The sequence below is a fragment of the Pygoscelis adeliae genome, unplaced genomic scaffold, assembly GCF_000699105.1.
Source record: "Pygoscelis adeliae isolate BGI_AS28 unplaced genomic scaffold, ASM69910v1 Scaffold226, whole genome shotgun sequence".
In the NCBI taxonomy this organism is placed as follows: Eukaryota; Metazoa; Chordata; class Aves; order Sphenisciformes; family Spheniscidae; genus Pygoscelis; species Pygoscelis adeliae.
Window position 1 is genome coordinate 3598823 of NW_008824983.1, and position 18739 is coordinate 3617561.

General features: G+C 39.7%; 1 protein-coding gene across 1 annotated transcript in view; it reads left to right on the forward strand.

Annotated features, from left to right (window-relative positions):
• IGF2BP3 (insulin-like growth factor 2 mRNA binding protein 3) overlaps positions 1-18739 on the forward strand; it is a 120624-nt gene that overhangs the window by 78423 nt on the left and 23462 nt on the right. Inside the window, exons 6-10 of the mRNA XM_009325760.1 lie at positions 5393-5677; positions 7834-7968; positions 8541-8663; positions 11120-11255; positions 13134-13265. Coding sequence (XP_009324035.1) covers positions 5393-5677; positions 7834-7968; positions 8541-8663; positions 11120-11255; positions 13134-13265 — 811 coding nt within the window. The remainder of the gene's footprint in view (positions 1-5392; positions 5678-7833; positions 7969-8540; positions 8664-11119; positions 11256-13133; positions 13266-18739) is intronic.

The window sequence follows — 18739 nt, forward strand, 5'->3', positions numbered from 1 at the left end:
CCCCAAAATGTTCCAGTGTGTAGGAGTCTAGTGCATGCTATAGTATTTAGCTCTACCCAGGATTTTGGAAGGGAAATTTTGTGCAGAGTTGCCCTCACATATATGGAGTGGGTGTATATTGTTTTAGTATGGGGCTAGGTGTTTATTTTTTATCTTATTTTTTAGCTCAGGAATGAGGTATGTGTCTTGGCTGTGTCTCGTAACTGATGGTGTATTTTAAATGCGGGCTGCGGTGTGAGGAGCTCAGGATCTGCCTCTTTGCAGATATAAGTAGGTATATTACTTTGAGTGTTAAGACACCAGTGGTCACTTTTTAATTAGAATACTTGCAAAAAGAAACAATTTTTTTACCCTTTCAATGAAGCACAAAGATCTGTGTGCGCAACCCAACCATGTATCCTTGATGAATGAATAAGAGTTCACATAACTAATACTTTCCCATGCCATCATGGGTCAGGGCTAATGTTGCCATAGGAACAATAATACTGAAAATTCAGTGGTGTATGATTATAAGCTTGGATTTATTTTTTTTCTTTGTTTTTATTTTTAGAAATACTAATGAAAACTATATTTTTATTTAATGCAAAAAAAAAATCATTATGCCAAAGAAAAATTACCATGTATATCTGTCTTCTCAGTATGCAAATGTATCTGTTCAGGGAGGAAAAAAGAAAGGTGGTGTACGTACAAGCTGCATGTGGGAGTGAAATATGTTCTCCATCTAGTGCTTAGTGTCATCGTGCTATCAATGGATGAATGATTTCTAGCACAAGACTCGGTGCTTTTACTGTATTCATTTATCTAGGATGTTTAACCTCCACTAGCATCAGAAGGGAGAAGGCTGGGCAAACATCCTTTCCTAGGGAGCTCACGAGAGGACAGTGGTGAGATGTCATTTTGATGGGAAAAACTCAGGTGACTTAATACAAAATATTTGTTTAAAGGTTTCATTTTCATGTAGGCATCCTCTTCTGAGCAGGTGTCACATGAACATAAGCCAGGCTGCTCTACATCTTAGCAGAGCATAGGCAGTAGTTGTTGCAGTCTCTTAATGAATTTGTTTTATAAAAAAAATTCTGAACTACACTATGAGATTCCTGTGTACCAGCTCTTGCTGGTATATGAAACGGAAACATTTTCCATTTCCACTAAATATTAATTTTTAAAGAAGTTTTGGGGGAGGAGAGCACCTCTTAATGAGGAATTTTACTGAATTTTTCTCCCTCTTTGTCCTCATTAAGTGACTCTAAGGCTTTTAGCCCTTGTGTAAAAGACAGTTTGTGGGTTGTTTCAGTAGGTACCAGTTTCAGTAGGTACCAGTAGTGCCCTCTGACAGAGGTAACCTGCATGGCCTTTATTAACTTGTGGTCATGGAAGGAGACCCCCAGCCCCATTTGGGAAGGCAGAGGTCTTTGTGGAAAGGCAGAGGTGGTGTTGCTCTGGTTTGGACTTGAGTTTCTGTGGTGGTCAGTCAATGTGAGTATGTGCTTTACACATTAAATCTAGCTCCTTTTGTATTTGGTGAACTGCAACAACGATGATAGCCTTGACTGAAACAGGTGCCGCTAGTGCTGTGAAGAACCTGTCACTTGCTTTCCTCTCAGGCTTTCCCAGGGAGCGGGGATGGCTCTCCTGATAGCACGTGCTGTCCTAGATGCTGTTTTACAGGAATTTTGCATCTATCTAGAAGACAGTTCTTAATCACTCATCTCTATTCTTGGTTTCTTTTTCCTTCCTTCTCTCTCCTGAAGTGGTGCCTAGATGCCTCTAAAATTTTGGGCTTGTTATGGTGCTGAAGGACTTCTGAGCCATCATTTTGCCTGATTCCAGCCCTATGTTTTGTGCCACAAAATTGATTAAAATGAGTTCAGAACAGTTAAAGAAAGGTGTATGACAATACTTTAAAAACCTAGTGAAAACTGTCAAATGTTGGAATGTGAAGGCCAGACTCAACAGTGAAAGTGACTTTTCAAAAGCTGTGGGCTTGTGTCTTCTATAAGAAATGCACCAGAACTGTGTATTTGCTGCATCACTGAAAATTAGTTATCTTGGCGTTGCCCCGTGTGTGCCCAAATCAGTGCAGAGTGTGGGACCACCTACCCAGGAAACACTAGTTCCACAAAAGGCTTGGGAAAGCAGCGTTTAATTATCGACTCTTCTTCTGACTTCTTGTCACTTGAACAAGTCAAATTATAAAACAAGTCAGCCTATAAAGTATGGAGAACTCTCTGACTCAGAGGGTGAATTAGTTATTTTAAAGTTTTCTCTGTAAATATCTAGACATTTAAACAAGTGATACTACTGTAGTATCTCTAGTATACTAGATTCTCTAGTATACAGTACTACAGCTACAGTAGTATCTCTAGTATCTAACTAGAGAAGTGAACTTTCAAGCAGGTTTGCCTTCAAATACTTGCTCAAAAACAACCCATCCAATATTTTTTAGTGTGTTGTTTTTCCATGTCATCGTATGGCTTTGGTGACCAGGGATGGTTCACTGCTGACATAACTGATTTTCCATAATGGCAAATGAACTTTTCTCAGTTTGCTTTGAATTTAGGGTACTTATAGTCATATAGAACCATTTAGCAATTTATAAATTGTTCTTAAGTAGAAAAACTCCAACCTTCTTTTCAGGAAAAGTACGGTGCACATATATATATATATATATATATGCCAGTTGTTGCTGTATAGTGTTTGTTGTGAAAACATGATAGGTATGTAACTTGGTTGCAAACAAAAAGCCTGGTCTTCTCCTTTCCTACCACTTCTAAGGAAGAGTGAGAAGTCTCATGCACTGATTTAATGTAAGGTTTTTTATTAGTGCTGGGATTCTGGTCTAAGATGTTTTAAAGCCAGAGGAGATTGAAGCATTTTGGGAAAGAAACAATGTCTGAACTTGTCAAATAAATGCGTGGAAGGGAATGAGTTGGGATAGATGTCAATCCGGAGCCTACCAGCACGTTTGAAATCGTTGGTGCTCATCTCTCCATCTTGAGGTTTGATTCCAAAAGAAACGGCTTGTGCAACTGCACTGTCTGGTGGTGCATTTCCCTCCTTAGTAGCAATTCAGCTTTTTGGCTGATTTCAGTAAAACTCAACCAAGAAATAGAGGTCTTAGATATTTGCAACCAACAAGAACTTAGTATGTTTGGGTTGCATAAAAAGGAAAGGCTCCAGACCCCTTTCCCAGATAGGATCTCTATGGAGAGAGGCTTCAGTGAAATGCCTTTCAGACATTGGAAATCTATGCAGAAACTAAAACTTGAGACACAAATCCATAGGAACACAAGTTTCACTAGTCTGGCTGCTCACTGCTCTTACTGTTTCCTAAACATGGCTTTCTGTGCAATAAAATGCTCTTCAAAGTCCATGGAGTAGAAGTTAAGAAATGTCAGCTTTGAAATAGCCTCAGCAAATTTTAATGCAGATCTCTTTTGCCATACGCTGTAAGATTCTTCTGTTATGGGAGCAATTACCCTCCCGCCTTGTTCCCGAAGGACCTGTGTCTCATTTGGAGAACAGAAGTATTTAATGAGCAGTGATCAGTTATTCAATATTTTGCTTTCCTTGTTGTTCATTGGCATTGCCTTGGGCCTTATTTATTACCAGCCCTTATTAAACACTGCTCCAAAGACACAAATTACTTGTTTTCTCATAAGCTCTTTACTGTCCGACTGGAGTATTTCGACGATGCTGGTTCAACCCCTGGGAGATGGAGGGGGGGTGTTATCCTCAGTACCCATATACCGCTTCTTATCTGCAAAGCTGCTGCTCGGCTTCAACAGCTGCTTGAGACCCAGACTGTCAAGTGGGACACCTGGGAGATGAGCAGTACTTTTCACTGGCTACCCTCGAAAATTTAGGCGATTGGCTAGCATTGTCCTTTATCTCTGCAGTAGAGGCAGGAGTAAAAGTGTTGCTGAGGGTAGCATTTGGTAAACTGGCAGCAACCACCTGCAAATGTGTGTGAACGGAGGGACTGGATTAAGCTTCTGAATTTCAGAGGCCTTGCTCCAGAGCATATGGTTATTGGAGCTTTTTAACAAAAATGTTGGTGGGTTCTTTAATGAGATGGAAACCTCTTCCCTCCCACTACTGTTTTTAATTTAAATTTTGACTTTAAACAAAATCTATCAGTAGTCTTTGGTCCAAGATTAAGCCTGGCATTTATAAACTACCCCAAATCAATGCATGTTTCAGTGGTATCAATGTATCATATTGCTGATAATCTGAATAATATGCCTTCTGTACTGAAACTTGAAATGTTATTCTTGGGCAAACATGTTAATTTTATACCACTAGCTTACCAGTGTTTTGCATGTAGCTTAGTTATTCCTACCGTTTCCTGGATCTTTAATTGTATTGACTGTGTTCTGTTTGTGAGTGGAAGATCATCTACCCTCCAGAAACCTGTCATTTTTAAGTTTAGAGTTGTGCTCCCTCTGCAAAGAGGAGGAGTCCAGTAGGTCAGGTTGACTTGCGAACTTGGCCCCACCTTGGTTAGAAAGAGGGGCTGGGTAGGGGGAGAGCTGAGCAACCGGGTGGTTATTCGGTGTGACTGACCTCGGTGCAAGTGCGTTGTGTGCATTTGGGCAATATCCCTCTATGATATTTAACAGAGGGCTCTGCTTCGCCTAAAAGCACAAGAGAACTTGAAACACTGTTTAAATGCCTTCTAACACCTTTGCATCTATGGAAAGTTTAACAGATGTGTTGGCTTTAATTTCCTTGTTAACTTTTAAACCTGCTTACAACATGACTGGTTGGTAAGTTGCAGGTGCTGTTGTGGTCTGCTAAGTGGAGTTTCAAATGCTGTTGATTTTCAACAGTACAAAGCCAAAATAAGTTATTTAACTACTTAATTTAATGCTACTTGGAATCTTTTTTTTTTTTTTTGCTTTTTTCTGTCATAGCTATGTCAGTTATTGCAAAAACTCCAGCCAAATAGCTTTGCTGGCAAAAACCCTAATGAAGGTGCTGTGATAGCAGCTAAAAAGTTTTCCCTCTGGTGCAGCTTTAATTCTATTTGGGAAACTGATTTAAATTAAATCAGGCAAAAGAATGCTTTTGAGTGTATAAGCTCTGTCTCCTGTGAGGTTTTGCTGATAGGGTTGCACCAGCAAAACCTTTAAAGTGCACAGAAGCCCAGAGCAAGCAAGAACTAACTTGTAGTCCTTAATATGGTGACTTAAAAAAAAAAAGTTTCATAATCAAAATCTTGACTGGAGAATTTCGAATGTAGTTTTTCATCTTGGAACCAGTTTTTAGCTTTGGCATGTGATTTAGAAAGAGCAGAAGTCTATATCTGAATGACTTGTCATTTCATAAGGCCCTGCATGTGATTGTGTTTTTTTTTTCCTCCTCTCTCCACCCCTTTGCAAATAAACAGAGCAATAGAAAAACTGAATGGGTTTCAGCTTGAAAACTATTCCTTGAAAGTTGCATACATCCCTGATGAAATGGCAGCCCAGCAACCTCCACAACAACATCCCCAGGGAAGGCGTGGATTTGGACAGAGGGGTCCTCCAAGGCAAGGGTCACCCAGTGCAACCACAAGGCAGAAACCACAGTCGGACGTTCCTCTACGGATGCTGGTTCCCACGCAGTTCGTAGGAGCCATTATTGGGAAAGAAGGAGCGACAATCAGAAACATTACAAAGCAGACACAGTCCAAGTAAGTTATTTTACAAAACTGTAATTGTAAGCTTTAATATTGTGTCCTCATCTCCCATGTAAAGTGAAACTTGTAAAACTTCACAACTAACCTGTGTGGTCAGAGAGCAAATGAAGATAACAGTGAACAGGAAATCTTTTGCAAGATTTATTTAAGGACTGGATTCTGTCCTTGACACATGTTCAAATACTAGCTGACTTGTTTCTCTCTTTTAAAAAAAATGAAATTATGCAGTGCTAGTAGAATGGTACTTGATGCCAGAGAGTTTGCTTAAAGGTGTACTAATAAGGTTCTGGCACAAAAAGTGAAACTGAAAGTGCTGTAATATGTTGGTCTGTGGGACATACAATCAGTGTGGTGACATATCCAAGTTTTTAAGTGTTTACCTTTAGTTTAATTTAGGGCATTCTTAGGATTTATAAATGTGTTCAATTCAAGAGGCGGGGGGGTGGGGAAGAAGAAAAAATAACGTTCCTATCTCCCCTCACTATTTCTTGCACCTCACCCCCATGTGTTTCTGGTGAATAACATTTGTTGCTATCAACTTGCAGATCACTCCAAAATACAGATTAAAGAAATGCATGGGAGGCAAAAAGCAAGCTGCTAAGTGACCTAAGAAGCTTAGAGCGCTAGGTTCTAGAGACACTGGAGGAGATTGTTTTCAGTGCCTGTTAGATCCCTACCCACAAGGAAGAGCTCAGCACCGATGCAGAGAGAGGCGGGGATCATATTCAAAGTATTCTTCCAGGATAACCCTAAGAGCAGAGAGTAAAAGATGCTGTCTTCAGCAGTACACTGGTACGAGCCCCCAGCTCTGTAGTTGCAGCAGGCAGGACGTGTAAATGAGCTGTGTGTGAGGGTGGGTGGCTTCAGTTTTGAGAGTAGTTAATAAGGATAAGGGAGTCCTCTCTAATTACACCCCCCACAAACACCCAGGCTCCCCCTCCCCCCTCAAACCCAGGATTATCATGATGCTCCTTTCAACCTCTCATTAGCATGTTGTAACCCAGGAGACTATTTGCTATGTTTAACAACACAGATTTAAGAGATTTGTGGTGTCCTGACAAGACTTGGTTGTAGTTTGCCTACAGGCAACCAATTTTTCAAGTGATATCTGAAACATTTAATTCTCGGACTATAAAAATCCTGAAAGATTGGCATAAGGAAAGCTTTTATCTCTTAAAAGAAGGCTGGATAGCGCAGAAATAATCACAGGTTGCGAACTTTACAGATACACGGCTTCAAGAATGATATTTTCATTGTTTTGGGGATAAAAAAAGAAATGTCGTCTACTTCCAGTTGCACCAAGGATTGCCATGGGCTTCTTAGAAAATGTTGCACCATGAAACAAAATGAGTTTTCAATATCAGAAAGAACAGGAAAAATAAAGTGGTTTATTGAAAAGCAGCATGGTTGGTTGTTAAGTTTGGAAACAAGTATGATTTGGAAGGGGGGGAAACAAAAAGCAGAGGTGGAAAGAGTATGTGACCTGCAGTTATTGGCAGAGGACAAATAACATCCAAGGCATTGTCTTGATGTAGGTCATAGTTTTTGTTAAATTCCTAGAGCTACACAAACCATGATGTAGACTAAGGCTAGTAGTTTTAGGGTGATAGAGCGTGGAGCTAGAGGAAAGGTAATGTCAGGATTAAAAAGCATAGCAAAGTAATCTTGAGGATGAATGCAAGTACTATGATGCTACTTGCTAGCAGAGAAGTGCTAGGAAACTGCTGCTGAGGTCCTTAAAGACAAGGTGGGACAAAGCCTGACTGTACTGTACCTGCACAGTCGTCATTAGTGGAGCAACTGGGCTGGTGATAGTGTTGGAAGTGCTTGATGAAACATTGTTTTCAGTGGTTTACCACAGATTGTCTATCTAACAACTCCCCTGAATATCTTGATGGAGTTTAATGAGGAAAGGAGATCCCAGTGTCTACAAAGACAGGGTTTAGCTGGTAAAATCAGGATAGGAGAGGCCCTTTGTAACACACAAAGTAGTATTTAGGAGATGTTTAGGTAGTAGTTTAATTTTGCAAAGTATACCACTTAAATGTAGTCAGTGTTAGCTCAAAATAAATTAGTTTTATGAGAGTTGGAAATATTCAAGGCTTACCATAGAGTACATGGTTACAGTTAGTGTTTTTCTTTCTTTCAAGAATTGATATTCATCGTAAAGAGAATGCAGGTGCTGCTGAGAAACCAATTACCATCCACTCAACTCCTGAAGGCTGCTCAACGGCTTGTAAAATTATTATGGAGATCATGCAAAAGGAAGCTCAAGATACTAAATTGTGAGTAAAAGGCATTTCATTGTGGAGGCATAAAAAATTCTGGATTCTTGTTGACTCCATTTAAAGATGTAGTCTTTAAAAACTGTTAACAAGTGCATCTTTGTTGCCATTATCCATATTTAAGTAGGTAAAGGAACTAGGACTTTTTTCCTTTCAGGAGAGCCTACTTGCTTAATTAGCCCCAGCACATATCTATGTTTTCAGCCATTGTCTGGCTGTGATTTTGTGGTGAACTGGAGCAAATACTGAAGTTTCTTGAGCAACTGATAGGTTTTAATCAGAGTGAGCATAACAAGTTGTGAGCTCTCACTAAAAGCTTTAAGGTGTATTTCTTCCTTCCCAACAGCTCTTGGTACTTCAGTCTGACTTTTATTTAGCAGGTATGTTACAATGAAGCTATAGATGATAGTGCTGAAATGTGCTTTGCACTTGGACTCGTTCTGTGTCTAGTATAAACATATAGACATATAGAAATGTTGTAGACGTTTCTATGAAAATAAAATTTATCCATAACGTGCATAAAAACTTGCACTCTGGTCTCAAAGTCTCACTGGGTGTAACCTCCATTACAGTACAGAAGAAATTCCCTTGAAGATATTGGCACATAACAACTTTGTTGGCAGACTTATTGGCAAAGAAGGAAGAAACCTGAAGAAAATTGAACAGGACACAGATACTAAAATCACGATATCTCCGTAAGTTTTTGGTGGCCTAATCTTTTGTCGAGATGTCTCAAATAGCAGCAGTGTCGCTGAGGTACATTCAGGTATAGAGTTCTTACAAAAATATTATGTGTTTTGAAGGCTGAGATAACAGCCTTTCGGAGGGCTTTCCATAATGTGGATTAAACTGTTACTTAAGCTCAGCTAAATTTAATGTAAACAGTGAGTCTTCATTGTAAACTCAGTCAAGAGCAAGCCTAAAAATAACATAGGCTATGTGGAGCCTGTGTTAGACTATATTTTTAAGTGTCGGTTGTTTTTAACATATTATACCATATGTAATGACGAGTGTTTTAAACTATAAGCCTGGATCAGTTCTGAGCTATGTGTGAAAATGAGTAAAACTAGAGATGCTGTAGTTTCTGGTATAAATTAGATTTTTGGACAAAAGGGAAGGAAATAAAGCAAACAAATACTGAAAAGAGTATTTTTAGTAGCAGTTCCGTCCCTCTTGGCCACTAGCAGCCAAACTGGGATACGTTGATCAGTCTGCTTCAAAGTAATAGCTTTTGGTCTGTGAGTTTGTGAAGGTAACTGAAACCTGTTCAAATTTAGCTGAGATTAAACAGGAGTTTTCACCTTTACTGGAAACCTGCAAATCACTGATTAGATCAACATCTCTGTAGAAGCTTGGCTGTTAATAGTAGTTTTACCCTGGAGCAACATCTTCAGAGAACCTCCTGTTCTGAATAACGAATACTCTGGCGTGAACTTCCATGCATTTGAGGGCGTCTTGGACTTAGGCTTTAGCCAGAAAGGGTGAGATTAAGTCTTATAGGCTGTAGGAAAGGGAGGAAGTTTGAAAGACACACGAAGACGTATGAAGAGGTGTGAATACATGCAGGAGAGAAGAAAAAAAAAAGTGTTCTGCAGAAAATAGGCAAGGAAGCTAAGAGTGAATGAGGTTCCTCAAAAAGAGGAAATTCAAAATTGGGTGAAAGAACCTGAGACCTTCCTGAAGGTATGTAAATGTTTATGGAATTAGTCTGAGGAAGAGAAGTGAATCAATTGGAGAAAAAGCACCCAAATAAGTGTGTTTCAAGAATAGGTTCTGCAAGGCCAACATGCTCTTTTAATATGTGTTGGCATAAACATTTTGTTTGCAAACAGTACACTGACTGTTAATGCTATTTCTTAAAGGAAAAAAAAGATGTGCACAGGGTAAATGGGATAATGGTCTTCGTTCTGTGAAACCAACTTGTCTTTACTGATGATGACACAAATAACACATTGTCTGTAAACACGGAGTATTTTTTAATTTAGCAAGTTAATGGTTTATTTGCATTAAAATCTTGGCCTCAAGATTATACTTGTCATGCTATGCCTGAAATAGCCCCATGAAGTTGCCTGGTTTAATTGGTACATAAAAGAGAGCATATATGCCCATTGATTCTGCTTTGTCTAATTAGTCTTTCTCCTGATCTCTTCATTTAGGCTTTTTGGTAAGCTTGTCCATAAAGTTAAAGTAAGGCAGTTGGTTTGGGAAAGTGTTTCCTCTCTTCTTTGGGGTGTTTTCCACCACTTTCCTTCCTGAGGCAGTAACTCAGTGCTCGCACACTGGAAACTTAGATTGCTTTGTGGATGCATTTTGTGCTTGCCGCTGCTTAACTGAGATGCACAGTTGCCACGCTGCCTGCTGTGCAAGAAAGCAAGCCTTGCATGCTGCTTCCTCTCTCCTTCCTGCCATGGGCTTCCTCACCCCTCCTGCACCCTGCTCTGACCTTTTTTTTTTTTTTTTTTTTTTTTCCCACCCCTTCAGCTTACCTTTTCTCAGTACATGGATGTGCCATAGCTTCCCAGCCGGTTTCTTCCATTTTACCATAGTAGGTCAGCATTTGTTACCTAACAAAGAACTAGTTTAATGCTGTAACCCTTTCATTTTCCCTGAGGAGTTACTAGTGTTTTGCAGCAAATGTTGACTTGCACACAGCTTTTGGTTTTCCCATTATGAGGATTTGGAGGCTCTCCTGCAGTTTCACTGAGACTTGGGCTTTTTTCCCCTCCTTCCTTAAGGAATCCGCTATTGTTCTCAAGGAGAGAAAGTTTCTTATGGTCTGTGTTTCTGGAATGTCTAAAATGTCTGAAGCCCTCTCTCTGTTGGTGGGGCTGGTGTGGAGTGCGAAGCTGAATGGTGCTGCACTGCTCTGCAGCTCGTGTTCCTACAGAGCGTGATGGTTTCCATCTTGCATTGCACCTAAGAACATCTCAACCACCTGATGCCAAACCTCACTGCGGTGGCTTTTGTTGCACTTGCTGTGAGGACAGAGTTTCTCCAGATTCTCTGAGAACTGTGTTTGAGCCCTGTTATGAATTGATACTACTCTCTTTGGAGGGCAAACTTGACACACTCGGATGTCATCGCACTCGAATGATAAACCTGGGTTACCCTCCACTGTTTGCTAATTAACTGGCTTCCGTTTCATTTGCAGATTGCAGGACTTGACACTCTATAATCCAGAAAGGACCATTACAGTTAAAGGCAGTATTGAAACTTGTGCCAAGGCTGAGGAAGAAATTATGAAGAAAATCAGGGAGTCCTATGAAAATGATATTGCTGCTATGAATGTGAGTTGTCTTGTGGAATGAGCCCTTTCTGGAACTAGAACCATGGAAAAATTTAGGTGTGAGGGACCTCTGGAGGTCACCTGGCCCATCAGGGGCGTTGTTCCATATAGGGCCTGCTTCAGAGTTAAATGAGGTTGTGTAGGGGCTTGTCCCCTCTTGAACATCTCCATGGGTAGAAAGTCCTCAGTCTCTCTGGGCAGCCTGTGCTCTGTCTCACTGCTCTCAAGGTGAAAATTTCTTTCCTAATATCACATCAGAATTTCCCTGTTGCAACCTCTCTCTCTTGCCTCTTGTATTAATTCATGGGGCTTGGGTGAGGTTTTTTGTTATTTATTTATGTATGTGTGCTATTTTAATGAAGGCTTTTTCTGGTTTGTTTTGAGTAGGGGAACTGAGAAATTGATGTAGATTGAGGAAATGAATGAGCATTTCACTTTTTTCTTGTTGTAAAAACCTAAAGGAATGTGTGTTTATGTACTTTGGTGGTTTATGTGCTCTAGTTTGTATATGTTTGTTAAAGTAGTGATTATCAGTCTCTTCATGTTAAAAGCATAACAACATATGGAAGAAGGATCTCTCCTGCTTTCAATTATTTTAAGAAGGCTTTATTAAGGTTTTTCTTGATATAGATGATAAAGGCATTTAGTTATTCAACTGGTGATTATGTAATAAAAACAACACACCTCATTAGTTTGCCAAAGTATTACTAATGCATATTGGGAAATGATTGAGATTTTTGATAAGCTATGAAGAGCTTTTTGTGTGTGTATCCAAATCATATGGTCTAGAAACAGGCTGGAAATATTTTTTCAGTTTACAGTAGTCTCTGATTTTCTAGAAATGGCTGTTCTTCATGGTTTTCCTACGGGCTGGAGAGAATATTCTCCCTGCTTTTCCCCTCCCTCCCATACTATAAGCAAATTGCAGGACACAAGCTACACACGAAGACACAATAAAATATTTTATAGTGGTACATTTTTGCTTCACATAGCAAGCAGGAACATGGGGCGAGCTTGAAGCTGCTCTGCTGTTTGGCAAAGGTGTGGTAAGCAGAAAACTACCTCTGTTACTGGATGGATTTCAAGTTTAGTTTGTAGTGATTATTAGGGTAGCTTTTTTTAGTTGGTGAAGTTTTTGGGGTTTTTTTTTTGGTGTCTTGTGATTGGCTTATCTTGGCGGCCTGAGATGGTGTCTGTCTCTAGCTGAGATATTCCTAAAGCATAGCCATATTACTGGGCAATAATCTGGAAAAGTGAAAAAGGGTACTGACAAGTTTTGCATCACGGACAACAAATGCTTCCTACCACATGATGCTGTTATTTTCTCAGGTGTGGTCAAGTAAGGGACATGCAACTTATAGTTGATGCTTTCCCAGCAAATGCTGGGAGTATCTTACTTCATCTTTTGCAAGGCATGGGAGGGAAAGGATATGGGAGGGAGGATGGGGTTATAGTGCGGCGTATTCCCCCGTGTACAAAAAGTCAGGGCTCGTGCATGGGCTTTCTCTGTTTCTACAGGCTGTCTTTTTAGTATAAAGCCAAAATTATTGTATTCTTTTTCTGATAATTTTGTTCAATCTGAAAGTAAATCGTACTATTGCCTGAATTCTTTGCTATAAAGTTTGTCATATGTTTCACTGATTAAGTTGTAGCAAGTGATTCTCAGCTGCCTTTCCTACTATGTTTTTAATGTTATTGGTCTGTGCATATGTCTGGGAAATAAGTTTGAAGCAGCATCCTTGGGGTAATGGAGATGAAAATTTTTTTAAAATAACATACTGACATCTTCTCAAAAGGTTAATAGCCTATGCCAACTAGGATTTTGATTAAGGTTAATAACCAGGATTGTAAATCTTAAATAACTCTTCTGCCATTGCAGCTTCAAGCACATTTAATTCCTGGATTAAATCTGAATGCCTTGGGTCTGTTCCCACCTTCTTCTTCAGGAATACCACCTCCCGCAGTGAGTGTTGCCTCCGCTGCTGCTGCTGCTTCATATCCACCGTTTGGGGTAAGGGAAGTCTCTGATTTTGGATGGTCAGTGGATGGTGATACTAATCTGTACAATGCTGCTGTTCGAAACTAATCAGTTTGCTGTATTTTTGTCAAATTACCTCAAAGATCTGGGAATGATGGTTTAGTAGCTGTGTCTGTCAGTTTTCTAAATGTTGTCTGTCTTCCTGCTTACATACTGAAAATATTTCATGTGGCTGTGGTTGGGAGCAGGCATTCATTGGTCATTTAGTGAAATGCTCAGTGAAACCAGAAAATGGTGCTGCTTAGAAAAGTGTTAGATCCTATTTTCTAGAGAACTTGAATTATTACAAAAAGAAATATAAAATGGAATTTAAAAATTGCTGGAATTTGCAATTAAGAATGTTAGTCTGCAATTGTATTACTGTTGATATGGAAGGAAAAAAAATCTTGTCATAAAGTGGGAATCTATATGTAGAAAAAATGTTTGTTTGAATGTAGTAGTTTTATCAATGTACAAGCCCTGTTGAAATGCAGTATTGCTAAATATATAGGATTTAATTTACACGGATTAATCTCCAGAAAGCTGTGATCTACTTGCCACATTGCTCTCTAAGAAATATGTGAAAAAGTTCAATAGAATCTTACTCAAATCCAGTGCTGGTTAGTAATCATAAATGAGGTCTTTTGCTGTGGAGCAGAAGATAATTTGTTATATCAGAAAGCTCCAGAGTCTTTCTGGAAAGAGGTGGTGTTCTGCTATTCAAGAAGAGACAACCTCATTACACAAAGAAGGTGATTTTTTATCTCTCTTCCCTGTTTCTGGTGGTGGTTGTTGTTAGTAACTCAATGGAAGGTGAATTTTCAAAATGAACTCTAACGAGTGAATGACAGAGCTTTACAAACTCTGACGTGGCTGACTTTGCCCTCTTCTTAGCTCTCTAGATGTTACTGTTAAGCAAAGTCTGAGACTCTTAGTGAACTAGAAAAGTGAAAATGCAGCACAGCACACTGAACTTTATGAAATAACTCAAGTGGGTGTGTGTTTTATATATATATATATATATTGCACTAAAGGGAAGTTGTTGCCTAAATATTTTTCCCAGAGGAAGAAGCCAAGAAAATGTCACTGCAAGGAACAGGAAAAATTCCACACTCGTAGTGTTGTTTGTGGGAATGAACAACTTGGGTGTTATGAATGTATTATAAACTATATTGAGTATAATAGTGGCTTTATCAGGAAAAAGCGCTCCAATGAAAACTACAACAGAAATATGTTTATACTCTGTTATTTTACTGCTAATAGCAGTGCCTCTATTTATGACAAATTCTCTCCCCCCCCCAGTCTCCCTGCACTTTGGTTAGAGTGGCAGACTAAATTAAAAAATACAGGTTTCTGCTTCATTTTATTGTATAAAATGCCATCTGTGGTAATGGATTGCCTCAACTTATTTCTTCTTTTTTAAGAGAAACTAGAGGTGATTTTTTAACAGTATATAACTTTCTTTTCTTTAATGGCAATGAAAAGTGTAACTCTTTCTTTCTTTTTACTCCAGATTTGCAAACTACTTTGCTATTCTTGAGATTTGTACTGTAAGCCTACAGTTCTGTTCCTCACTTGGTTTATTTTCATTTTTTTCCCACTTCTTGTTGTGGTTCTTTCTTGCTTTTGCTTTAAATATGCACCTAAACAGTGCTGAATGGGGTGATTTCAATTTTACTGCTGTCTGTCCCTTTGTTGCTAGTGCACCTTTGTCCCCCCCAGATGCACCTTTTTTGGCCTGCTAGGATCTCTGGCAGTTTCCAGGTTTCTGGAAATAGGATAGTGGCAACATCTGGAAAAAGGCATCAAGTAACAAGTGTCACTGTGTAGAAGGGTAGAACCTTTGCAGCTGGAAGGACCACACTGTCTGAACTCTCTCTTGCTCCTGTTCATGCTGTTTGCTCAGTCCTCTGAAGAAGTTCTTATTCCAGATAGTCTAGATGTATGACAAGCTAACGTGCAAAAAGAAGGGATAAACTCAGATTCAGAGGATAAACTCTGGCTTTTGTGGAGGTTGGGGGCGGTACCAAGACAGCCCCTGAACCTGATACTAAGGGCTTCTGAAAAAAATGCATCAACAATTGAAACTATCTCACCTTTTCTTACTTGCATGTGACCTTATCTGGAAAAGAGCAGGTGGTTCTGTGGGCTTCAGGCAAGTCAGCCCCTCAGATTACTTGGAGTAGCTGTCCCTCCTTGGGGAGAGGAAAACAAGGAAAAGTATGAGTTTGAGTTTATCTTTTAATGGATGCAGTTTTCCAGAAAACAAAGTTTTTCTTTTTTTTTTTTTACTTTATTAGACAAAGACTTTTAAATCTTGTTTGTGTATTAAGTGAGTTTCTGTAATTTCTGAGTTTTACTCCTCTCCACTAATTTTTTTTTCTCTCTAGTAGAACAATTTTTAAGACACTGATTAAATAGGGTATTGGGGCATGTAGAAGTAGAAAGAGCAAAAGAGAAGGGCTGGCTATATTTTGAAGAAATGGAAACAATTTGACGATAAACAAGGTAACTGCAGAGGGGGATCTAGGAGAGCTCATAAGGGATTTAAAAAAATAAAATAAAAATCTGTGTGAGTAAAAGAGGCTTCAGGGAAAGAAGGACTTAGAAGAAGCATTAATGAAGAAATCACAGGGAGACTTTATGTCCGTTTACTTATGAACTATTCGTTACCAAGTTCCTTGTTTTGCCAAAAGCATTTGGGCAACCCAAGTCCCTTTAGCTTGTTTTGAGTGGATGTCCTTGTATGCTTGGGAGCACTGGTTAGCTGGCATTAAGGGATATCCCTTTCAGGCAGCTGAAAATCCTTTCTGAAAATACCGCTGGCATGAGGGTATAAGAAGCGTATCCTGCTGCTGTCTTGCTTATTTTTGTCAGTGCAAATTTTGCCTTCTGCTCAGGGCTGGACATGGGTGGCTCTTCCCTGTCTCCTGTTTATTTGACTGAGCAAAGGTGTGTTTCTCAGCAATTTCAGCTACACCACCATCAGGGGCCTCTTGGCATCTAATGTCACTGAAGTCCTCTTGTGAATGTGTGATTACAAACCATATAGTGAACCTTGGGACCCCACTATGATGTGCCTGAGGGTTATGAAGCTTTTGTTTGAATGTCTTTGAATGTATGGACCCTTTCTTCACCTTGTTGTGGAGTTGGACTCACAAGTGGCTCTCCTTTGGGTCAGAAGAGGTAGGTGGGTGAGCTTTGGGCATTTGCAGAAGAGTTTCCGTATGGACATGATCCTTCATATGTACTATTTTCTAGTGACAAGGTGTTGCTGTCACCTTGTGCAGGACTCGTTCCCAAAGAAACTGAGGTTAATTATTGAAACAAGTGTCTGTGACATTCCTGATGCTGCTTTTTTAATATGGGTGGAAAGAGAAAAATCTGCATAGTAAACTGATCTAGGATTTTGTTACATTGCCAGAGCTTAAAGTGACAGGTCTGAACACCCACATATACAGCCGTAGCCAAGTATTCCTAAAACTGAGTATTCAGGAGCTTGGACTGAGTAATTAGATAGGTTTAGCTGTGTTAATGTGAGCTCTGTGATGCTTCATCCTTTCCCTCTTCATGCAAAACTTTAAGGCATATTTGACAAGAGCATAACACTGTTCACCAGCTGCTTCAGGAATAGTCTGGTGTCACGAACTTAGGAGATGGCAAGGTTATCAAACACTGGTTTGCATTTAGCTCCTTGGACTGGCTCATGTTCAGGAGAACAATTTCCGTGTGACTGAGATACCTCATTCTCTACGGTCCATCTCCACGATGGTTCACACTGGTGTATAACACAAAGTCTTATTGCATCGAGCCTCATCTAATTTAATCTAATGAGATGCAGTTTCTGTCTCACTAAGAATCTGGTGGTTGCTTCACCCTTTGTCCTGGCAGTAGAGTCCATACAGGAAGGCACAGGCTGTTCTTGGTACCTGTCTGTTTACAGATATAAACACGCACGTGTGCACATGTCCGCTGCACGTGGCTAACAGTGTCTGAGCACCACATCTAGTGCAGGCTAACCATTTTTTTTATATTTACCTATCACTAGCACTAATTCTTGATATTGCAACTGTATAATTTATTTGCAAAGTCCAAGCTCTGTCTGCATGTTTAAAGCACTCATTTTGTGTAGTCATTTAAATGGGATGCAATGAAATTGCATATTGTGTTTTGATTCCTGAATTTCCCTGTCTCTTTTTGCAAAAATCCAAGAGCTGTATACTTTCCTCTGGCCTCCTAAAAGACAAGTAAATCAGAACATGTGGGAATCATCAAAATGTTTTAAGGTTTGAGAAAAAAGTAGGACTTAAGGAATGTCTCAGTTAAGAATATTAGGAGTTAAAAATTCTTTTTACTGTCAAATGGACATGATTTTACTCTTATGATCATGGTGATATGGTAAAACTAATGGTTTTTTTTTCGATGAATGTGTGCCCTTGTGTGACCACGCTAAGGACTGGTAGCCTTTCTGTGCCTATTTGTAGCTGATGTCTTGTCCAGCTGCTTTTGGGCCTGGAGAACCACCACTTTCTGTTTACCCTTAAATCTTTCTCCTTAACTCTGCACTTAAATGCTTGTGCGTTGCAGTTCTGACACAATTGCGAATAGTTTCATTAGTCTGCCCACTGTCACTCGTAATGAATTACATGAGCTGAGCACCTGCACGAAGAATTGGGATTTGTATGAGGAGAGTAAGATTCTGCAAAAATGAATATGCCCTCTGCTTCTGTTTTCCAGAAGATATGTTGCCACAAAAAATGTTTTAGAAAGTTTCCCAGCCAAACGGCTTCAGATGTAGTGTTGTACTGCTCAAAGCTGTTTTGATGAAGTTGTTGCTTCTGTCTTCTGAACTTTGGGGAGAATATGCATATACTTGTCTCTCAAGAATAGAATTTTATTCTCTTGCAACACTGAGGATTTTAAAGCTCCAAACAAACAAGAAATCCTTGTTTTAGAGTTCAACTGTATACAGTCATGCAATTAAATACACCTGGCCCATCTACTGGGGTTAAGTGGGTTGCACCCTTCCTTTTATAATTGAAACTTTGCATGTTTAATTGTACATCTGACTGCATTTCTTTTGTAGCCTTTGGGTCTGAAATTTGGCATCCCAGGAGTATGGGGAAAGGAGGGCTAACTTGTGGAGAGCTCATCCTGCCCTTGAATGTCCTGAAACAGGGCGGTAGAATTAATTCTCTCTCTGTTGCATGGCAGATGTACTCAAACATATAGGAAGGTGAAAAGTAGACAGCTTTCCTCCACAAGAGGAGTTCACGCCAGCTGCTTTCCTGCATCTGTAAGGTCCTGTAAGAGACAGCTGAACTTCTGCTGTGTGAAAGTTAGCTAAGGTGAAGAGATGCTTCTCCGCTTGCAGTAGGACTGCTTTCTGTACTGGTCTTCTTGCACACCTGTTGTAGCTCCTTGAAGCTCTACCCTCAAAATGTACTCTTTCTAACCTTTTCTTTAGC